The sequence below is a fragment of the Lissotriton helveticus genome, chromosome 5_1 (genome assembly GCF_964261635.1).
Source record: "Lissotriton helveticus chromosome 5_1, aLisHel1.1, whole genome shotgun sequence".
NCBI lineage: Eukaryota > Metazoa > Chordata > Amphibia > Caudata > Salamandridae > Lissotriton > Lissotriton helveticus.
Genome location: NC_136065.1, coordinates 1,248,976,028 through 1,248,996,125, shown reverse-complemented (window position 1 = coordinate 1,248,996,125; position 20,098 = coordinate 1,248,976,028). Strand labels below are relative to the sequence as shown.

Here is a 20,098-nt window from a genome sequence, read left to right as displayed (position 1 = left end):
AGGATTTGTTATGTGTAGGAAGGTGTCTCTTCCTGCACCTAAACAATCCTAAAAAGCCATTTTGTAAGTTTCATGTGTGCTGCTTCATGCGGCACACATGAAAGTAACAAAATTGCACAGGAAGGGACACCTCCCTGTCTATTAACAAACCATGGCATTTTGCTTTTTCCATGTGTGCTGCACAAGGCAGCACACATGAAAAAAGCAAAAACGAGGAGAAATAATGCATTTCTCCTCATTTTGCCATCTTAAGACCAGGGTTTTCCTGGTCTCAATTTTGGCACTGCCTCCTATATACGGCACCCTTGTACTTAGGGGCAGCGTCAAATACAATGGGTGTTGCTGTGGAACACCCACCACAACACCCACTGCATGCCCCTTTCACGCTAAACATAGCGTGAAAGTGTGCCTTATGTACAAGGCTGCGTTAAGCCACATAAAGGGGCTTAACACTGCCTTGTACATAAGGCAAGGCCCCTATCGCCACGGAAACGTCACAAAAAGTGACATTCCTGTGGTGATAGGGTCTTGTACATATGACCCTTAGTCCCCTACACATATGGTGTAAATTTTTGTGCTACCCAATTTCAGGCCAACATTTCCCATTCTATAACTGACTGTTGGCGCTCCTGGGGTTTTAATGTGCGAGATGCAAATGCATCGGTGTGTTAATTTTACCCTCCCCTGAGACAGCACCACATCTATGCCAACACTACTATCATTTACAGTTATACATAGCTTCTTCCCTGGAATATGAGAAGATAAAAGAGGTGCCATAAGCAACAGCCACTTAATATACAGGAAAGCCCTTTCATGCTCCTCCCTCCATTTAAAATGTACATTTGTTTTAATAATCTGAACGTGGGTTCAGCAATTATTGCACAACTCACAATGAACTTCATGAAGAACTTGCACATTCGCATAATTGCCAAAGTCAAGATTGACTGGCCTGGGAACATTTTCATTGGCTTCCAACAACCCTGGCTGAGATCTGATCCCCTCACCCGAGATCACAGGTCCTAGATGTTCAATTTTCCAGACGCTAAATACACATTAATCTCATACGGACCTTATTCCCTCTCCATGAGCACTTTCGGAACTGCATCCAATCTTTGCAAGCATCCCACTTCAGCTTTCATATGAATTAAAAAATTGCCCTGGAAAGAAAAAACTTCATTCAAACAATGCAGCACAACGGACCCATAAGAAGCTGAAACACAGCTACGGCTGGTGCCTATCCAGATGGTATCCTTCAAAATTGGAATGTGTAATCAGAAGTAACTGACACTGCGAGATGGCGAGGCTCCTCATCCCATACTACTTGATGGTAAGCAAAGCACAAATCAAGTTTGAAAAAACAAGTGTCAAACCCTGCTTCCAGCGTGGTTAACATCTAATTGATCCTGAGCAAAGGATGTCCATCAACCCACATCGATACAAAAGGGGATGATGGACAGAGCGTTTGAACAAATCAAACACCCACCCCCAGTCAACTGATCTGGGTTTAATCCATCACCATTCTTTAGTTCACTCAGCCACCCCAGTTCAGACATGGCTATATGCAAATCAGTCTGACCCTGTGCCTTATGGGAACAGTCCAGCCCGAACTGCCAAGCCATGTCTTCCCTGGACCGGAAACAAGCATCCTGGGACCGGTTTCGGATTCATAATCCTCATCAGCCAGGCTATCTTGAATCCAGTGGCCAAGTGAACAAGGGACTCACGTCTGAGTATACCCTGCCACACTTAGGGCGAACAAAGCGATACAAAAGGGGATGATGGACGGAGCGTTTGAACAAATCAAACACCCACCCCCAGTCAACTGATCTGGGTTTAATCCATCACCATTCTTTAGTTCACTCAGCCACCCCAGTTCAGACATGGCTATATGCAAATCAGTCTGACCCTGTGCCTTATGGGAACAGTCCATCTGAAAGCAGGGACCATACCAGCAGGACTGCAAATACATAATATTCCAGTGGTCTTCACGGAAGACCCTGAATATAAAAAAGGATTCAGCTGTATTGAGACAAAGTGCAGCAGGGACCTTATGGTCTTAACAGTTGAAACAGCACATAGAATTTCTCTCAGACAACTAGAAGAAATAAGTGTGTTGGAAACAGAAATACAGAACAATCAATTTATTACGGACGCAAAGGCATTACTGGAGAAAATAGAGAAAGAAATCTCAGAATTCAAGGACTCCACTGTTAATCAAAAGACAAACAAATTTGAACTGGACAAAAAGAATTTCTCTTTGGAGTCGATATATCCATATCTTAACAAGGATTTCTATTCAAGAACAGACTCTAGACGTTTCCTAGGGGACAATCAAGGAAGATCACGTAACAAGTTCCTTACCTTTTCAGACACTTCATCATCTTCATCAGGAGGAGAGTCTGACTCTGGAGAAACCAGGAATAATCAAAGTCGAAGAGGTAATCAACCAAACCAACAACCTGCTCAACAACAACAAAATCAACCCCCTTTTTTAGGAAGAGGCCAACGGAGAGGCAGAGGACGGACACGTTACAATCCACAGCCTTGGGAAATGACAACACGCCGTCAGTTCTACAAGAATTGAGGACCTCAGCAGTGTTTAATTTATCATCTCGGGAGCTATCCAAACCAGAAATTTCGGTGCTTAACAAAGGATTGTCATTTGTCCCTTCAAAACCCACCAATTTTGTGAGGATGAAATTGGAAGCGATGGAGTTTTGTCGCAAGATCCGACTGAAAACATTCTTTAAAGACGTACCTGAGGCCAACTCCAAAGAAGTCACAGGACTCAAAAGGAAATCCACTTTTATTCCCCCTGGATACAAAATTCCTAAAGAGGTCCTAGCGTTCGAGATGGCACTACTCTCTGGTATTTCAGCAATGGAACACAAAAAACAATACACAACATACAATTTACAAAAGAGTGAAAAAGAAGCTTTACTGTCACTAAAGAACGACAAAACAGTGGTTATCAAGCAGGCTGACAAGGGTGGAGCAGTGGTAGTCTGGGACATAGGGAAATATAAAGAAGAGATATTACGACAACTTGATGACACCAATTGCTACCGAAGGATCGGAAAAAATCCTACGAATGAGTTACAAGCCGAACTCTTTGGAAGACTACAGAGAGGCCTCGAGGAAGGTATCTTGGGACAAAAAGAATATCTCTACTTGCAAAACAAGAATCCAAGAATACCAGTTTTTTATGTTCTTCCAAAGCTTCATAAAAACGAGACTAATCCTCCTGGACGCCCTATCGTTTCGGGCTGCGACTCACTTATAGAACCGACTGCCAAATACATAGACTTCTTTTTAAAACCGTTTGTCAAAGACGTACCAGCACACCTGAATGACACTACTGCATTCCTCAATCAACTCAGCAAAATTGGATTTGACAGTTCAAAACAATTAATGGTTACAATGGACGTCACTTCGTTGTATACTCAGATACCGCAGGAACAAGCATTAGAAACTTTACAGTTTTTTCTTGAAACTAGACCGCGCCCCAGAAGAGTCCCTACAGAATTTCTGTTGGAATTAGCAAAATTCGCACTGCAAAGGAATTTCTTCACATTCGATTCGGAATTCTTTTTCCAGGTTAAAGGAGTAGCCATGGGCTGCCCCTTTGCGCCGGAGCTGGCTGTCCTCTTCATGGGGCTCTATGAAGAGAAATTTATCTACAATGACAATCCGTTTTCAACTAGTATTTCGCACTTTATGCGTTATATTGACGACATCTTTTTTATCTGGACGGGAACCCAAGAGAAACTGGATGAGTTTGTAGGATGGTTGAATTCTAGAACATCGGACATTAAATTTACAGCGAACTCATCAGATCGAATGATTACATTCTTGGACGTGAAAGTGTTTCCTTTGAATAGTGGCTTGGGTACTACATTATTTCGAAAGGCCACAGATAGAAACAAAAGTCTTCTGTTTACCAGCTATCACCCTAGAAGCCTACGTCAAAATTTACCTTTTGGGCAATTCCTAAGGATCCGACGGAATTGTTGCTGCAAAGACGAATATTTTCTACATGCTGGCCAACTTTCTGAAAGACTAATTGAGAGAGGATACCCTAAGAAACTTGTTAAACATGCACTCAAACGAGCCTGGTGGGTTCCCAGGGAAACCCTACTAGAAAAAAGAACAAAGAAGCAATCAAGTAGGATGATATGCGTTTCCACTTTCTGCCCCAACGCACACCAGCTCAGAAGGATGATTAACACCAACTGGCATCTAATACAAAATCTACACGAAGACCTTACAGAAATACCCATGTTTGCCTTCAAAAAGGACATGAATATTGCAAATCATTTGGTCAGGGCTGCTCTCCCACAGGAGCAACCACCTGATTTGAGAAATATGCTACGTCTTCCATCCATAGTGGGTCATCACAAGTGTGGCACTTGCACATGTTGCGAACAAACAATAGAAGGACCAGTCTTTTCGCACAAAGGAATTCATTGGAAACACGACAGTTTTACTAATTGTAAAACAAAAAATGTGGTGTATGGAATACTATGCCCATGCCCGAAGTTATACATTGGGAAAACCTCACAGGAGATACGCCAGAGGATAACCCAACATAAATCAAGGATCAGGAGAAATGTGGCGAATGCTCCCCTTGTCAATCACTGGACTGCATCCAAACACAATGAAAGTGATCTGAAGTGGACGGTCATTTCAAAGATTGAAATAGACAAACGTGGCAGTGATCTTGATGCCAGACTCAATCAAAGAGAGGCATTACTTATAATGAAATACAATACAGCAATTGATGGCCTCAATGAAATATCGGAAATCTATAAAAATTGAGTATCCACCCTAGTCCTTCATACATTGAGACCCCCGCTTTGGGCGCCCCACCCACCCAATGACTTCCTCAGCCAAAAAACTACATCTCCCAGAAATCTTAGCGACCAGCATACCAGGTGACATTCAGGAAGTAAAATCATCCATCACCACTTTCCACTCATTTCAAGCAACACTGAAAGGAGGAGGACGTGTCCTGCCTGGCTGTTCGATACTTGGATTAAACAAACGATTACAGGTCTGTGCCACCGCTTCCCAGCGCGTTTGTGCGCGATTGGTAATCACAGGGACTTTTTCCAACAAGCTGCGCGTTCACAACGCACGCTACTCTTTTTGCCTAAAGCCTAATCATGGGACCTCAGCCATTAGATTGGTAAACTCGGCCGCCGGACCGCTTTGTCAGACTCCAATCTCTTTGCTGTCTGAGACTTGGAGCAAATATTTACTACAGGTCAGCGCCACCGGCTCCCAGCGCGTGTTTGCGCTATTCGAAAAGCCCCGCGGTCACCATGCACGCGACTCTCCCTAAACAATGGACCCTAGCCACGTTGATTTTTCTACTCGACCCACCCGACCTTTTTTGATTCCAGACTTCACCGCAGAATTAAAAAAACCCTATTCGAGCAAATCCCCAAGGGTCTACAGACCGCATTTAAAATACAGTTATGCCTGATGTTTACTAGCGCCACAGGCATGAACTTCTCTTCCTTTGTCTGGCCCACAGGCAACGCTTAGAACGAAAGCGAGAAGCGAGCACGCTTAGTGCCAGGTCCACCCCGTTCCCCAACCGCAATTCCAGAACTCTACACACCGTGCATTGGAGGGTGAGTCCATGTATAAAAGCAGAGAATGCTTGGTGTTACTAATTACATGTCTGTGACTCTAAAAGGTCATTTTTCAATCCATTTTTTCAGACTCCAACATTAACCACGCCCGCATTGGAGTAATTGCAGAAGACTTAAGGTAGGGAAGTTTTCCACTGGAAAGGCACTAGTTATGAGTGTAGTGTCAGTTATTTTGCCTACAAATTGGTTTTGTTTTGTTTTTTACAGTCTTGTCGGTCCTGATGAGAACCCAATGAATCTGTGGGTTCGAAACGCGTCGACCTTATCCCAGGTCACCTGCACTATGAAGTGATCATTGTTTGGATTGTCATTTATGGACAGTTTAAATTGTGTTTAACTAGTCAAAAATTGCAGATGCTATCAGTTTATAAACTTTGTGACACATTGATGTTTAAGTTTTGAATTTGCATTAAGCACTGTGGTGTACCTAGGGACTTTTTTCTAGTATGAATGTTAAGTATGTGAGAAGGATGGATGTGGTGTAAATGTAAACTGTTGGTTTGTCCAAATTTGTTGTACATTTTCTTTGTAAATATCTGTATATAGTGTTGTCCAAAAGTTGTTTTTCACACAGCAACATTTTTTCAAAAATTGTGACAAAGTAAAATAGATGAACTATATCATTAAATGATGCAAATGTCTAAGCAGGTGTTTATGCTTTATTCATGAAGACCATAATTCAATCATTATTTGTCAAGAAACTACTAGTCCTGGCATTCGTTTTGTTATTTACAGTTGATTTGGTTTAGCCTGACTGGTTATGAGCCTAGGCCCTTTGTTGTTTATTGGACTGTTCCCATGAGGCACAGGGTCAGACTGATTTGCATATGGCCATGACTGAACTGGGGTGGCAGAGTGAGCTAAAGAACGGTGATGAATTAAACCCAGATCAGTTGACTGGGGGTGAGTGTTTGTATTGTCAACGCTCCGTCCATCATCACCTTTGGTTTTTCTTTGTTCGCCCTAAGTTGGCAGGGTATGCTCAGTCGTGAGTCCCTTGCTCACTCTGCCACTGGAGTCAAGCAAGCCCGGCTGAAGACGGCTGTAATGCCAGAAACCGGTCCTGGGAAGCTTGATTCCGGTCCAGGGAAGACATGGCTTGGCAGTTCGGGCTGGACTGTTCCCATGAGGCACAGGGTCAGACTGATTTGCATATGGCCATGACTGAACTGGGGTGGCAGAGTGAGCTAAAGAACGGTGATGAATTAAACCCAGATCAGTTGACTGGGGGTGAGTGTTTGTATTGTCAACGCTCCGTCCATCATCACCTTTGGTTTTTCTTTGTTCGCCCTAAGTTGGCAGGGTATGCTCAGACGTGAGTCCCTTGCTCACTCTGCCACTGTAGTCAAGCAAGCCCGGCTGAAGACGGCTGTAATGCCAGAAACCGGTCCTGGGAAGCTTGATTCCGGTCCAGGGAAGACATGGCTTGGCAGTTCGGGCTGGACTGTTCCCATGAGGCACATGGTCAGACTGATTTGCATATGGCCATGACTGAACTGGGGTGGCAGAGTGAGCTAAAGAACGGTGATGAATTAAACCCAGATCAGTTGACTGGGGATGAGTGTTTGTATTGTCAACGCTCCGTCCATCATCACCTTTGGTTTTTCTTTGTTCGCCCTAAGTTGGCAGGGTATGCTCAGACGTGAGTCCCTTGCTCACTCTGCCACTGGAGTCAAGCAAGCCCGGCTGAAGACGGCTGTAATGCCAGAAACTGGTCCTGGGAAGCTTGATTCCGGTCCAGGGAAGACATGGCTTGGCAGTTCGGGCTGGACTGTTCCCATGAGGCACAGGGTCAGACTGATTTGCATATGGCCATGACTGAACTGAGGTGGCAGAGTGAGCTAAAGAACGGTGATGAATTAAACCCAGATCAGTTGACTGGGGGTGAGTGTTTGTATTGTCAACGCTCCGTCCATCATCACCTTTGGTTTTTCATCCACCCACATCGCCTTGTTCAGGCTTCGAAGAGCTATACACATTTATAATTTGTTGGGCATGCGACTAAAATATGTCTGAGACAACCAAAAAAAAGATTCCATAGGATTTCCTTTTTTACTGTGGCCCCAATACTTCACTCACTTCACATTTAAAGGTCACAACTAAGTTTGTGATTAACCAGTACATCACCTTCCTTCACCATAATAGGATATTCAAACCCTTGGAGCTGCCCTAATTCTCTCTATATGCAGGTCTTCTACACACAACATCTGTTGCTTTCAACCTGGCTTCAGTACAATACATAAACACCCTTGATAATCCCATGCTAAAGTGTCAGGACCCTCTACAGATACATACACATTGCCTTGTACTTTACTTCCTCTAAACTCCACAGTTGTTTCAAAATAGCCCATCAAATTATTTTTGCATATGTCGCACTTGTAGAGAATCCATCTGGTTAAATATGTTGAGGCTAAATATTCTCTCATTGTTCATATGTAATAATTGAAAGTAGGCCATTCAGAAAATCGGGCTACAAATAACGCTCCCACGTATATGCGACTACATAACCACATCATCAGGTGCTTATTCCTTGAGGTGACTTATGTCCTGTAGTGACTCAGTGTCCTTTCTCTCTTATCATGTCCACTGCCTCACAGCTGATGTACTTTGACATAGTCCCACAAGAAGGGGTGCAACTAGAACCAAACTTCGGGGGGGGGGGCTAACAGTCCCAGCCAGGGCTTGCCCTAGGACTGGTTGCAAACGGTGCAACAGTCTTTTTTGGTGCACCCTCCCCCATTTACTCTTTTTCCATGAATTCCCTCACACCCATTCACCAACAATGCATCTTATCTCTCTATAGAACCTTTCTGACAAAAATCTCATTTTTTAGAGCACTACTCATAGTTTACTCACACTCAGTTCTGTGATATGGATGGTACACGTTCTTTGTAGCAGGCACATTAACCCTCTGTCCTGTGGGGTGGCAAGAGTGCCCATGTGAGTGCACGGTGAGCGATGCAAGACTGTGAGAGCAGGGTAAGAGGAGTGACTGCAGGGTGAGTGAGGTGACCATATGAATTTGGGTGCTGATGTAAGTGCAGAGTGAGACGAATGAAGGCATGGTTAGTGGGGCTTGTTTGAGTGAGATTGCAGATTGAACAGTGAAGGGACAAGTGAGTAAAGTGTTACATGAGTGCAGGTTGAGTAGTGTGCTTGTGTGACTGCAGGGTGAGGTACAGGGTGAACAGTGAAAGTGCATTGTGAGTGCAGAGTGATCACTGTGAGTGTAGGGTGAGTGGGTGAATGGTGTGAGTGCATAGTGATCACTGTGAGTGCATTGTGATAGCTGTGAGTGCAAGATGAGCGTGAAAGTGAAAGGAGAGAATGAGGAGCGAGTTGTCTGAATGCAGGGTGCATTCCCAGATACTTGAAGTAACTCAGCATGTTATTGACGGCGGTGTAGGGTTTCATTGCTCATAGAATGGAAAGCCTTTAAGGTTACTATTAGAGGTGACTTTTGGGTATGACGTATAGTAAGATGAAAGATTTGAAAAGGACCGTGATACAACTCAAAGATGTGCCCACAACATTTCAGTTGGAGGCATTTGGTGATGCTCCAGGTGCCCTCTGTTGACTCAGGTCTGAAAGGAGTATAGGGAGGTTTTGGATAGACTTGCATCTTTATAAAGCATAGATAGTCAAGCAGAACAGCAAAAGTGATAAGGTGGGCAGGTTATTGGCCAGGTTGATCAGGGCTGAAGGGATGCGTTTACAGGTCACTGCTCTATGGAGAAGGAATGGTACAATATCAACACACAAATCACAGTTAATGAGGTAATATATGATTATTATCTCTCCCTATACCGGCAGGCCAGGGAGCATGGCCTGGGGGAGCAGCAGAGGTATATCCAAGCTACTCAGTTAAAACGACCATCCCCTCCTCAGGCACAGGCTTTGGTTGTCCATATAGCAATAGAAAAGGTGGCACTGGTGGTGAGGGGACTCACCACGGGGACACCCATGATGGCGATGCCAAGAATTCAAAGCTAACTGCATTGATGTGCTGGGCCCTAGCCTTTTACATTTGTTTTGGGCTTCTGCTGAAGCTGGAGTGTTGCCCACTTCTATGGGCCTAATCATAACCCCGCTGAAGCCAGGACAGGATCCGTTGGACGTTGAATCTTACCATACATTATCCATGCTGAATCTTGGTTATAAAATATGAGCCAAAATGTTTTTTGGGTCGGATGGAAACAGGCGGTGGTGCTCCCGCTCAGGAAGAAACCACATTTAGGCTTCGAGGTATTAGAAAATCTGAGGCCCATCTCCCTCCTGCCTTTTTCTGTCAAAAGTGGCGGAAAAGGTGGTTAATATCCAAATTATGAAGCACGTAGAGGAAAGGGGGCTGCTCCATGCGACGCAGTTTGGTTTCAGGCCACGTCATTCCACTGAGTCCGCCCTCCTCATGGCAACGGAACATCTGAGAGAGGGCGTGGATGCAGGCCAAACTATGGCTCTGATCTTGTTGGACCTCAGCGCGGCGTTCGACACTGTAGCACACAACATCTTGCTACAGTGTCTGAACAGAGGTGGCATCTCTGGCACCGCGCTGAGATGGATCCAAGACTTCCTCAATGAGAGAAGTTTTCAAGTCAGGCAGGGAGACTGCTATTCTAGGGGGGTGCCTTTGGGCCAAGGCGTGCCGCAGGGCTCGTCCTTGAGCCCTACCCTTTTTAATTTGTACGTCGCGCCTGTTGCATCGATCGTGGAGAGTCATGGCCTCCAACTAGTCTCTTATGCCGACGACACGCAGCTGGTAATCTCCCTGTCGCAGGCGCCCTTTCTTGCTGCCGATGGCTTCCGTTCGTGTATGAAAGATCTTGCCGAATGGATGGCCAACAATTGCTTGAAGCTGAACGGCAGCAAGACAGAGGTGCTGGTGGTAGGGAGAGCCCAGTCTGCCTGGTCGCCGGCATGGTGGCCCTCCTGCCTTGGCCCCACCCCTACCCCGTGCCTAGAGGCGCGCAATTTGGGGGTATGGTTTGACGTAGGGCTCACCTTTGGCCCCCAGATTAATCGGGTGGTGGGAGTCTGCTTCGGGATTCTGAAGAAGCTGAGAAAGGTCCTGGACTTACTCCCGCTGGAAGCACGTCAAACCCTGGTTCATGCCCTGGTAACAGCTCGGGCGGACTATGGGAACCTGCTGTACCTGGGAGCGCCAGAAAAAAGCATGGCCCGGCTGCAAGTGCTGCAGAATGCGGCTGCACGGCTGATACTCAGACTGCCAAAAAGGGCGCACTCTAAGGCGGCCCTCCAGCAGCTACACTGGCTCCCTGTAAGGAGAAGAGTGGAGTATAAAGCCCTATGTACCTGTCACCGTATTTTGAATGGCAGGGCACCCGTCCCCCTGACGAATTTGATCGAAGCCTACATACCAACACGGGCACTTAGATCAACAGGGGGTGGCTTACTGAGGACCCCAAGAATCAAGAAGGCCCGCATGGGAGGCAGGTCTTTCAGATATTTGGCGGCAACTTACTGGAACAAACTGCCAACGGACCTGCGTCTGGAACTAGATGAGGCCAGATTCCGGGCAAAATTAAAAACCTATCTTTATAGCAAATAAGGGCCCGTGATGTCTTTGCTCCCTGTCATCTGTCTACTCCCACTCTCAGCGCGTGGACACGCCGGTGTGCGTAAGCGCAGCGCTCAATAAATGTCCCAATAATAATAATAATAATAATAATAATAGGCTGACCTCGCTGATGCATGACATTATTCACCCTGATCAGTCAGTCTTTATTCCAGGCAGCAACACCCTGCCCAACATTCTGAGGCTTCTCTTGGTATCAATTATCAAATTTTGGATGCAGAAGTTCCTGATGTCGCTGCGATGAATCCTGACAAACTGTTCAATACACTTGATTGGAACTTCCTAGTCATGGAGGGGATTTGGCAAGAGTGTCAGAGGTTAGGCTTGATTATTGTATATGACCCCTATGGCAAGAGTTCACACAGGCCGTATTGTGTCATAAACCTTCAGAGTGGAGCGCTGCATGAGACATAAGTGCCCCCTGTCTCCTCTCTTATTTACGCTGGGCATGGAGCCTATGACAGACCCTTTCCTGGAAGGGAATCTCATAGGGGTCATACACATAGCCTATAGAGGTATACACGCATATCCTTTCTCTTTATGCAAACAATGTCCTAATTTATCTGCGCAATGCTCCTAAAGACCTCACAGTGGTTTTAGATCACCTGATGAATTTTGAGAATCAGTATGGCCTCCTTGTAAACATGGAAAACAGCCTTAGGCATTAATACACCAGCACAGACCACCAAAAATGATTTACCTTTTTTCCGTCTGAGCTGCAAACCGAGATCATTGAGATACTTGGGCATTCTATTGTATGACGAGGATTGGGGCACAATTGAAGGCAATTTTGTGTGGGTGTTGATTTATGCCAGGGAGTCTTTCTGAATTTGGGTGAAACTACCCCTATCTGGGATGGGTAGAGTGGCCCTGTTGAAGATGATGCTCTTACCTGGTTTCCTTTACTTTTTCGCTACCCTTCCAATAATACTGTATAGTCATGTATGCAAAGACATCAATAGGCAGTTGTTAACTTAATCTGGAGATGCAAGAGAAGCAGGGTGGCCCTTCTCATTGTGCATATCCCATGTCTAGAGGATGATTGCCAGCACCAGATAATGAGCTTTATTACATAGCTGTGGGTTGTTAGCTGGGACGGCTGAAGTGAAGTTCTTGGGTGAGCCTGGCAGTGGAGATGCAATGAGTACCTCCCCAAATCAGACATGTTGTAACTGTCGAAAAAACTATTTTGGAATGCACAGAAGAATGTTATCAAAAACAAGTACCAAACTGTCAGTTGTCAACTATTTTAATAATAATAGGCGTTCCAAAATCGACATGGGAAATCGTGTCCAACGTTCAGTTTGTGGTTTTAGATTGCCCAGTGTCATCTCAAGATTCCTCCTCAGTAGCTCTGCTGTGTAATTGGTGACAAAAAGACTGATATACCTCACTCCCTTAGGGTTCCAGAGGAGAGGGCTAGTCACCCTCCCATGGTCTTACAAGATCAGTTAATGGAAATATCTCAGCTATGTCCCAATTTATATACAGCCCAAAGTATCCTCCAAATTGAATTTACAGTACAGCGTGCTTTGTATAGCGACACCAGCAAGGAGCATGGCCCAACATAGATCCAACAAGTACGGGGTTAAACAGCCAATTTGAATATAAGAGGCAACAGTGGCAGGGGTGGCTCCTCCATTAGGTCAGAGGAGCGTCGTCCCACCGCTTTCTTGCAGTGCGAGAAGCAGAAACATAAAGAGGTAATAACTACCATTTTATGTTTCTGCTTCTCACACTGCAAGAAAGCAGAAGGGTTTGGTTGCGAACGGACGGGTGGCTGGGCTGCTCTGTGGGCAGGGCTGGGCAGGGGAGGAGTGGTGTGTCCACTCCTGAGTGTGCATGACAGGCTTGCAGCATTGTGATTGGCCATGGGGTGGGAGCCTCGCTGCCTGCTTCCTGGTCCTGCCAGAGGCAGGAGAGCAGGAGCAGAAGCAGAGATGACGCAGGACCCGGCAGATGGGAAGGTAGGTTGATTTTTTATTATTATTATTAAATTAAACCCCCTCGTGTGACCCCACTTCCCACGGGACCCTCCGCAAGCCCACCCACAAGTCAAGCCGCCTGTGACTGAACAGTGGGCACCTCTGACTGATGCCCCTGCCTATGGGGAATGCTAAGGATCGTAGCCAATTTACGCTGACTCCAGCTGTGGGATTCGTATATAGTAAATCAATTAAGCCCAGAAAGTACTTACTCAAACCCACGCAGCTCAGAACTTGCTGCATGAATTAACACTCTGCATTCACAGTTCTCTGAATCATATCACACTACAGTCCATTATGAATTATGCTAATTTATTTGGCTCACTGTTTTTAGGTTTGCTGCCAACATTGTCCTGATGATGACCCTGTTCAAATCACTATGGGGGGTCAAAATGTCAAATATTTCACTATTGAATTATTCTTTGTAATGATGAACACATTGTGCTCTGATCTTGAGTCGTGTTGAAGAAGCAGTATCATTCATGTTTCTTCAGAGTCGTATATTTGCACTTTGTATATAGCACCAGCACACTTTTTTTTCACTCATGTCACTACTCTTTCACTGCGTCGTTTTCTTGAAGCACCTAAAATACACGGAGAGCTGCCTGTTGAGTACCCCAGAGGAAATTATTTGGAACCCGCCATTTTCAGAGTCTGAATGGCAGGGCACATACCACTTGCATGTATCATAGCTATCTACTACTCACTTTTATAAGACTTAATATGTGGTATGTAGTAGTAGTAGTAGTACTTGTATAGCGCACAAATCGACCCATGAGGGTATCTTGGCGCTTGTACACATACCGCTGTGGAACCCTTCCTGGCTTTTCCCTGTGAGGTGCCCACTCCTGGACACCCCCAAGGTGAAGCCAGGCATCCTAGCGTTGTTGGGGCCATTGTGGAGATTAAGCAAGCTATTGCCCAGAGTTGCAGAGTGGGACCCATGATTAGAATAGGCACCGAGGCGAGAATTATCAAGTCCGAGGAAATTAAGCCCAAGACCCGCTGAGGCAGGAATTGAACCCTGGTCCCGGGCTAGACCTCTGCATCAGGCTCTGCCGCTCTAACCATTGAGCCACACTTCTCCAGCAGGAGGATGCACATATGCAGCGACTGCATGTGCAATAACCGACAAGACACAAACTTAAGGCAGTGTGTCTTGTCAGACTTTGACAAGAGCTCAGTCAGGAGTTGCATGTCCTATTGAGGAAATATAAACCTCCTAAGGAGTTCACTGATTCAGCTGATCCTTTTAAACCAACACAGAATAGATTGGCACAGAAGCTGTAATATAAAAATAACATTTTTATTAGCCTCAGATGAGGGAGACTGCGTCATACAGTACCCTCAGGCCACTGTAGGAGCCAGTCTAAGGAGTACAGAGAACAGGGGCCTTATATATGCATAGGTTACATTAGTCAGCATAAATTCAAGGGGAGGTCCTGGCACATACCAGCATGCAAATTGACTAATATGGGTATACAAAATTTGCTTTCTCAACAAAGTGGGAGGGGAGAAATTTCTCCTTACAGCAGCAAGAATAGTCTGACAGTTCTATACTAGGAGCAGGTGCATTCTGACAGCTAGGCCTTTCTGAGCACATGAAAGGCTCTGGAAAAAGGAGAAAGCACATGGCTAACTAAAATGGCTGCCAAATACAAAATGTCTTTCAGCTCATGCTAACAGTGATTTCGGCAATCTTTAACATTATCTTACCTAGTCTGTTAAAGCTATGTTATGCTGCTGGCATTTGTATCCCTAGCTCTGCTGTGTTGCGGACACTCTTGATGCATATTCAGAGGCTGATGTCTGTTCAGGGATTGTAAACACAGGGCCATTGATTTATATTGGTATCCAGGAGTGCTGACACGCTGTCGGGCAAAATTGGTGGGTCTATGTCTTTGCAATAACTACTGACTCAACAAGCTTGTAACTCAATGATTCAGTGATATTATTGTCATATGATCCAAGTGTTTCCTTCTGTTCTCACTTTGTAGCCTCATCATTCCCACCTCTCTTGCCGTCTCTCTTCCCTCCTTCACTATTTTCGGTTCTCTATCTATTCCTGCCATGGCTAGCTTCACTTGGGCTCACATTTGCTTATGTCCCATTGTCATGCACTTTCCCTCAGGTTTCTTGAGATTGTCTCCCTTGCGAGTCAGCTTCCAGGCCTCAACTGGGTCTCTTCTTTCCCGCTGTAAAATCTGTGGGGTCTCCTCTCCCCTTCTTCCTCTCCCTCTCCAACACTTTTGGGTCTCTCGTCATCTGAATGCTTCACATCTCACCCTCACCTTCTGTAAAAGTCTCTCCCCTGCTTTTTCATCTCCTATGGATGTTTCTTCTCTTTCTCCTCATGTTAGACTTTCCTTTCCAGCCCCCTGTGCCTATGCTCCAATTGTAAACAGTGACCTTTATATACTTGAGCTTTTCCAGTGCAGAGCTGAGCCGAATAGATGTCATGCATATAAACAGTCAAGTGATGACATGTAGGTGACTGTCCGATTTCATGCTGCATATTAACACTACTTTCCTTGCAGGCCCTGTCAGTGAGAAGCAAGAAGAGGTCATCACCAGGAGGCCAGCTTCCAATGCACGCCGTGCTGCGGACCGCAGCTTAGGGCCCATGTTAAACATCACCAGGCAGATCCTGAGGGACTTCCATCGCCCCTTCAACCAGAAGCTGTCATGGCTGCTGAAGAATGACACCTTCCTATGGTGAGGAGAAGTCTTCTAAGCCCGCACTGCCCAGGCCTGTGAGGATGAGCACAAGCCGCATCCATTGAAGCATTCAGTGACCTGTTAAGAGCCTTGCATACTTCCTCTCATGAGTATTGTGGGATTGACAGCTTTAAAATGTACTGTGCTCGGTTTCCGAGGATTCAGAGCCTCTCACTGAGATTTGCACACTTCAGTGTCTCAGGTATGTAGAATTTATAGCTTCACATGGAGCTTAGCACATGTCCAGAATCCGGACTGTTAGGATCTTGCCTACGATGGAGCCTTACTTACTTCCAGATCGCCTGCCATTGGACCTTGGTCAGATTGCCCTCTCTGCTCATCTGGAATCTGGGACTAGGGACTTTTACACAGCCTTAAAGACATCTAGACCTCATGACTGTGTGATTGGGAACATCCGGGCTCACATGGAGCCTGCCACTTGTGTCTTCCTTAACATAGGACCCAGGTCCTCACAACAAGCCTTTAACATAGCCAGTCCTGCAGATTGTAGGATTAAGAGTTACCTAGAGACATGCACTTCCAGACCTACTCATAGCCTTGGAAGTCTTGTATACTTTTGCCTCTCCTCGTGGATTGAGTATAGCCTCACATTGAGGTTTGCACACAGTTCTCCAGAGTATAAGATTGGAAGAACTGCATGAGACTTGCGCACATTTGAGTCTTTTCACCAGGATATTTAAAGTCTGCCTCTGAAGTGGAGGGTGGGGTGGCCCATGCTCCTGGGATGTGGAGCTTCGGTCTGGAAGATCAACATTAGAGTTGTCAATTGAGTGAGGATCACTCCAACACCAACTTTTACACTGTCTACACTCTGGACCAGGTTGCCTTCATGGATTTGCACTTTCGAAAACTACTCGGACAGATTTATCAATACTTTTCCCCAGTGCAGTGTCACAAATAGTGATGCAAACAGGAGAAAAGTGTTGATATTTACATTTCACTGCAACACTTTTTTTGTGCTGGAAAGGAGTCATAAAAGTAACACAAATAGCACTTTGCATTGCTTTGCATTACATTGCATCTAGGGGTCTTCCGCATGGTTTTTGATGCAAAACCCTACCTTCTAACAATGGTAGGCATGGCTTTGCATCAAAAAATAATGCAGGCCTAACAAGGAAAAATTTGTTTTGCACTGGACTGCACACATACAATGTGTGAAAAGTTGTAAAGTATGTCTAAGCATTCAAAATAATGTTTTGAGTCTTACATCCCATCATAGAAATCTATTATGAACCGATATTCCTTGAGAATTCTTGTAAAAATCCAGTGCAAAGTCACCATAGAAATAGAATCGAAGTTGCTACATTTCGCCTGAAACCCAGGACTTCTTCAACCAACTATCTTTTGCTGGGATCTAGTTTCCAGTTTGCAAAATCATCACTATATTTATTTTAGGTTAATCAGCGTAGTGCTTCTTGGAAATTGTAGTTCTGTGAAGGGAGTTGTTTAAAAATCAATCAATTTAAATGTATAATTAACATTTTTCCATGTATGAGCAAAAGCTAATCAGCGGATTAACCTAAGGAAAGCAGGTAGCAAACTTACCACACTTCTTATGTGTCAAATAATATCAGCTAGAGTTCTATTTTATTTTACAATGTGTCAGAGAAAAGCCATATCTCATCAGAGCTGACAACGACCCTACGCGCTACATTGGAGTTTAATGAATACACCCAAGGGTATATGTTAATGATTGGTTGTAAGCTCCTAGCAGATGCAGTTGCAATTTCTTAAATAAATGCTTGACTTTTATTCTTTGATCCTGAATATTAAATGAAGTCTGAATGGTGTCAGGTGGAAGGCTGCTGGTGTTTGGTGTAACTGGGACCTTGAGTCAATGTATTACAGTAATGGTAAAAGTGCAGTGTAAACCTTTTGGACAAGTATCAGTCTGTTGGAATGTACCCAGGACAATCTCTTCCTAAACTCTAAGTTCAAAATCAGTCACTAATTGGAGCAGGTACAACCATAACATTAGCGCTGAATATAACAACATAGGAAAATCATGACTTTGGGACTTTTTCAGGAGTCCCGGGGCAGGCATTGGTTAGGTAGCTCATATTGTGTGATTCATGACCATTTACCACTTGTGTACTAGGGCTTAACCCTACTATTGGTTCATCAGTTGCACCTCTTCAGCAAAGGTAAGTTACTACTAGTAAAGTTAGACTTTTGGTCTAGGTTTACCTTTGTGAATGCCAAAAAGTAGTAAACTTACACAAAAATGTAAATTTAGCTTTGTGAATCGGGCCCTCTGTGTCTAATAGTCAGACAGTAGTAATCCTCCATTCTCTTCAACTGGCCCATGAAGCTCGCTTGTTTCGTAGTCTAGGACTGTGTTCTGCGTGCCCTCATAGCATGCCAATGTTCTGTGTTTGGGATCATAGCTCATCAAATGAGAGTATTAAGCACTTGGGTTTTTCACTTTAATGCCTCGTTTTAAATAGTCCTAATAGTCTTTAAATGTATTCAACATGCATTCTTTTTTAGAGATGTTTCTACTGTGGGATATTGGACATTATGCATTGAAGAACGATGACTGTACTAATTCAGAAAAGTCACACCTACAAACGCATCCCTACTCAAAAAAAAACCGTGGTGATTTCGGCCCAAACTGGAGAGGAAAGAGAGTATCAGCAGCCACGCACCATAATTCTTCCCCTATTATCTGCAGATTTGGGATGAGGCTTGAGAACCGCTCTTCACTAAACTAGACATGATATTTCAAATGTATCTAAACAAATTTAAGAACAGTGCACCTTAATCAAGGGAGCTAAAACTATAGGCTGCTAAATATGTGCTCTTACTAGGGAAGTATGACTGTAATCTTTACAAGGAAGTCAATTCTGTTGCCATCTTAATGTGATTAATCTCAAAATAACCTTCTGCCATCAATCACAGAGTTTTATGAAGCAATACCCTAACACTTCTGGAGAGCTAATGGATATAGTATATTAGTTGATCAAATAGCATAAGAGACATGTAGCCAGGGCTGGACTGGCCATAGCAGGCACCGGGCATTTTACCCAGTGGGCCACTAGGGTGGAGTTGGGTTTTAGACCCCTGGAGGGACGTTTTTGGTACCGGGGGACGGTTTTGCAGCATAGCTGCAATATCTGCCCCTGAACCAAAAAGCAACGGAAAGCTTTACACTAGCACCCCCCCACCCACCATCAACCCGGGTATGGCCGAGCTCTTTGGCAGGGGTGCATGTAGCTCTTGGCTTACTACTTGCAGGACGTGGACTCTTGCATGGAACCGAGCATATGTCCTTATCAGCTGCAGCCCAGGGAAAGACAACTTTGCAATGGGCTTGGTCACCACTCTCTCAGGCAGTATAGGGCATCCCAAAGTATTATTTTTTGCTCATGTGTGGGCAAAGAATATACATGGCTTGATATAATTACATTTTGTACCACATAAAATGGTATACAAAAAATGCCTATGCTAAGAAGCATGAGTATATTGTACACACCAAACAGGTCTTGAAATTGCAATTTCAGTTAAAGTTGGATTGTTTCCAGTGCAATTTGTTAGCCTTCAAATTTCAAAAATCTCATAGTTTAAAACCACTACTGCAATGAACTAAACATTTCCCAATTGTGAATAGTTGCAGAAACAACAAACTGCACATGCACATTTCCATCAATTAGAAGCAGGAGGTAGAAAGGTGTAAAGTATAAAAGGAGGCCCAAACTTTCACAATGATAGCCCTCAGTGCTATAGGGAGGAGGATGTTCATCCTAGGAGCTTAGCAGTGGAGGATGTGGAGGAGAGAGCTAACTTTCAGAACGATGGCCATTCTGTTTGACCAAACAAATGAGAAAGTCAATGCTAGGTATTGTTAAATTACGAGGTAATTCTACGTCTAGCAGATGCACTGTGCTGTGCTACAGGCAGGTATATATAGCCAACGCAGTGGCGCACTCCTCGCCCACATATAGGTTTTGTGCAGCTTTCATCATTAGCGGCTGGAGGTGAGATATCTGAAAGTGCCTTATCACAGGTGTCCCAAATACCCCCATTGAGCTGCAAGCAATAAAGGTTCAATGCTTTGGTAATGTTCATTTTATACACGTTATCGGATAAGCGAATGAGACCAATGTTCTCCAAAGTCC

The 20,098-nt window shown here is 44.7% G+C and overlaps 1 protein-coding gene across 1 annotated transcript in view; it reads left to right on the top strand.

Annotated features, from left to right (window-relative positions):
• CHST15 (carbohydrate sulfotransferase 15) overlaps positions 1-17,743 on the top strand; it is a 360,039-nt gene extending 342,296 nt beyond the window's left edge. The window contains exon 9 of the mRNA XM_078644020.1: positions 15,779-17,743. Coding sequence (XP_078500146.1) covers positions 15,779-15,960 — 182 coding nt within the window. The 3' untranslated portion in view covers positions 15,961-17,743. The remainder of the gene's footprint in view (positions 1-15,778) is intronic.
• The last annotated feature ends 2,355 nt before the right edge of the window (positions 17,744-20,098 follow it).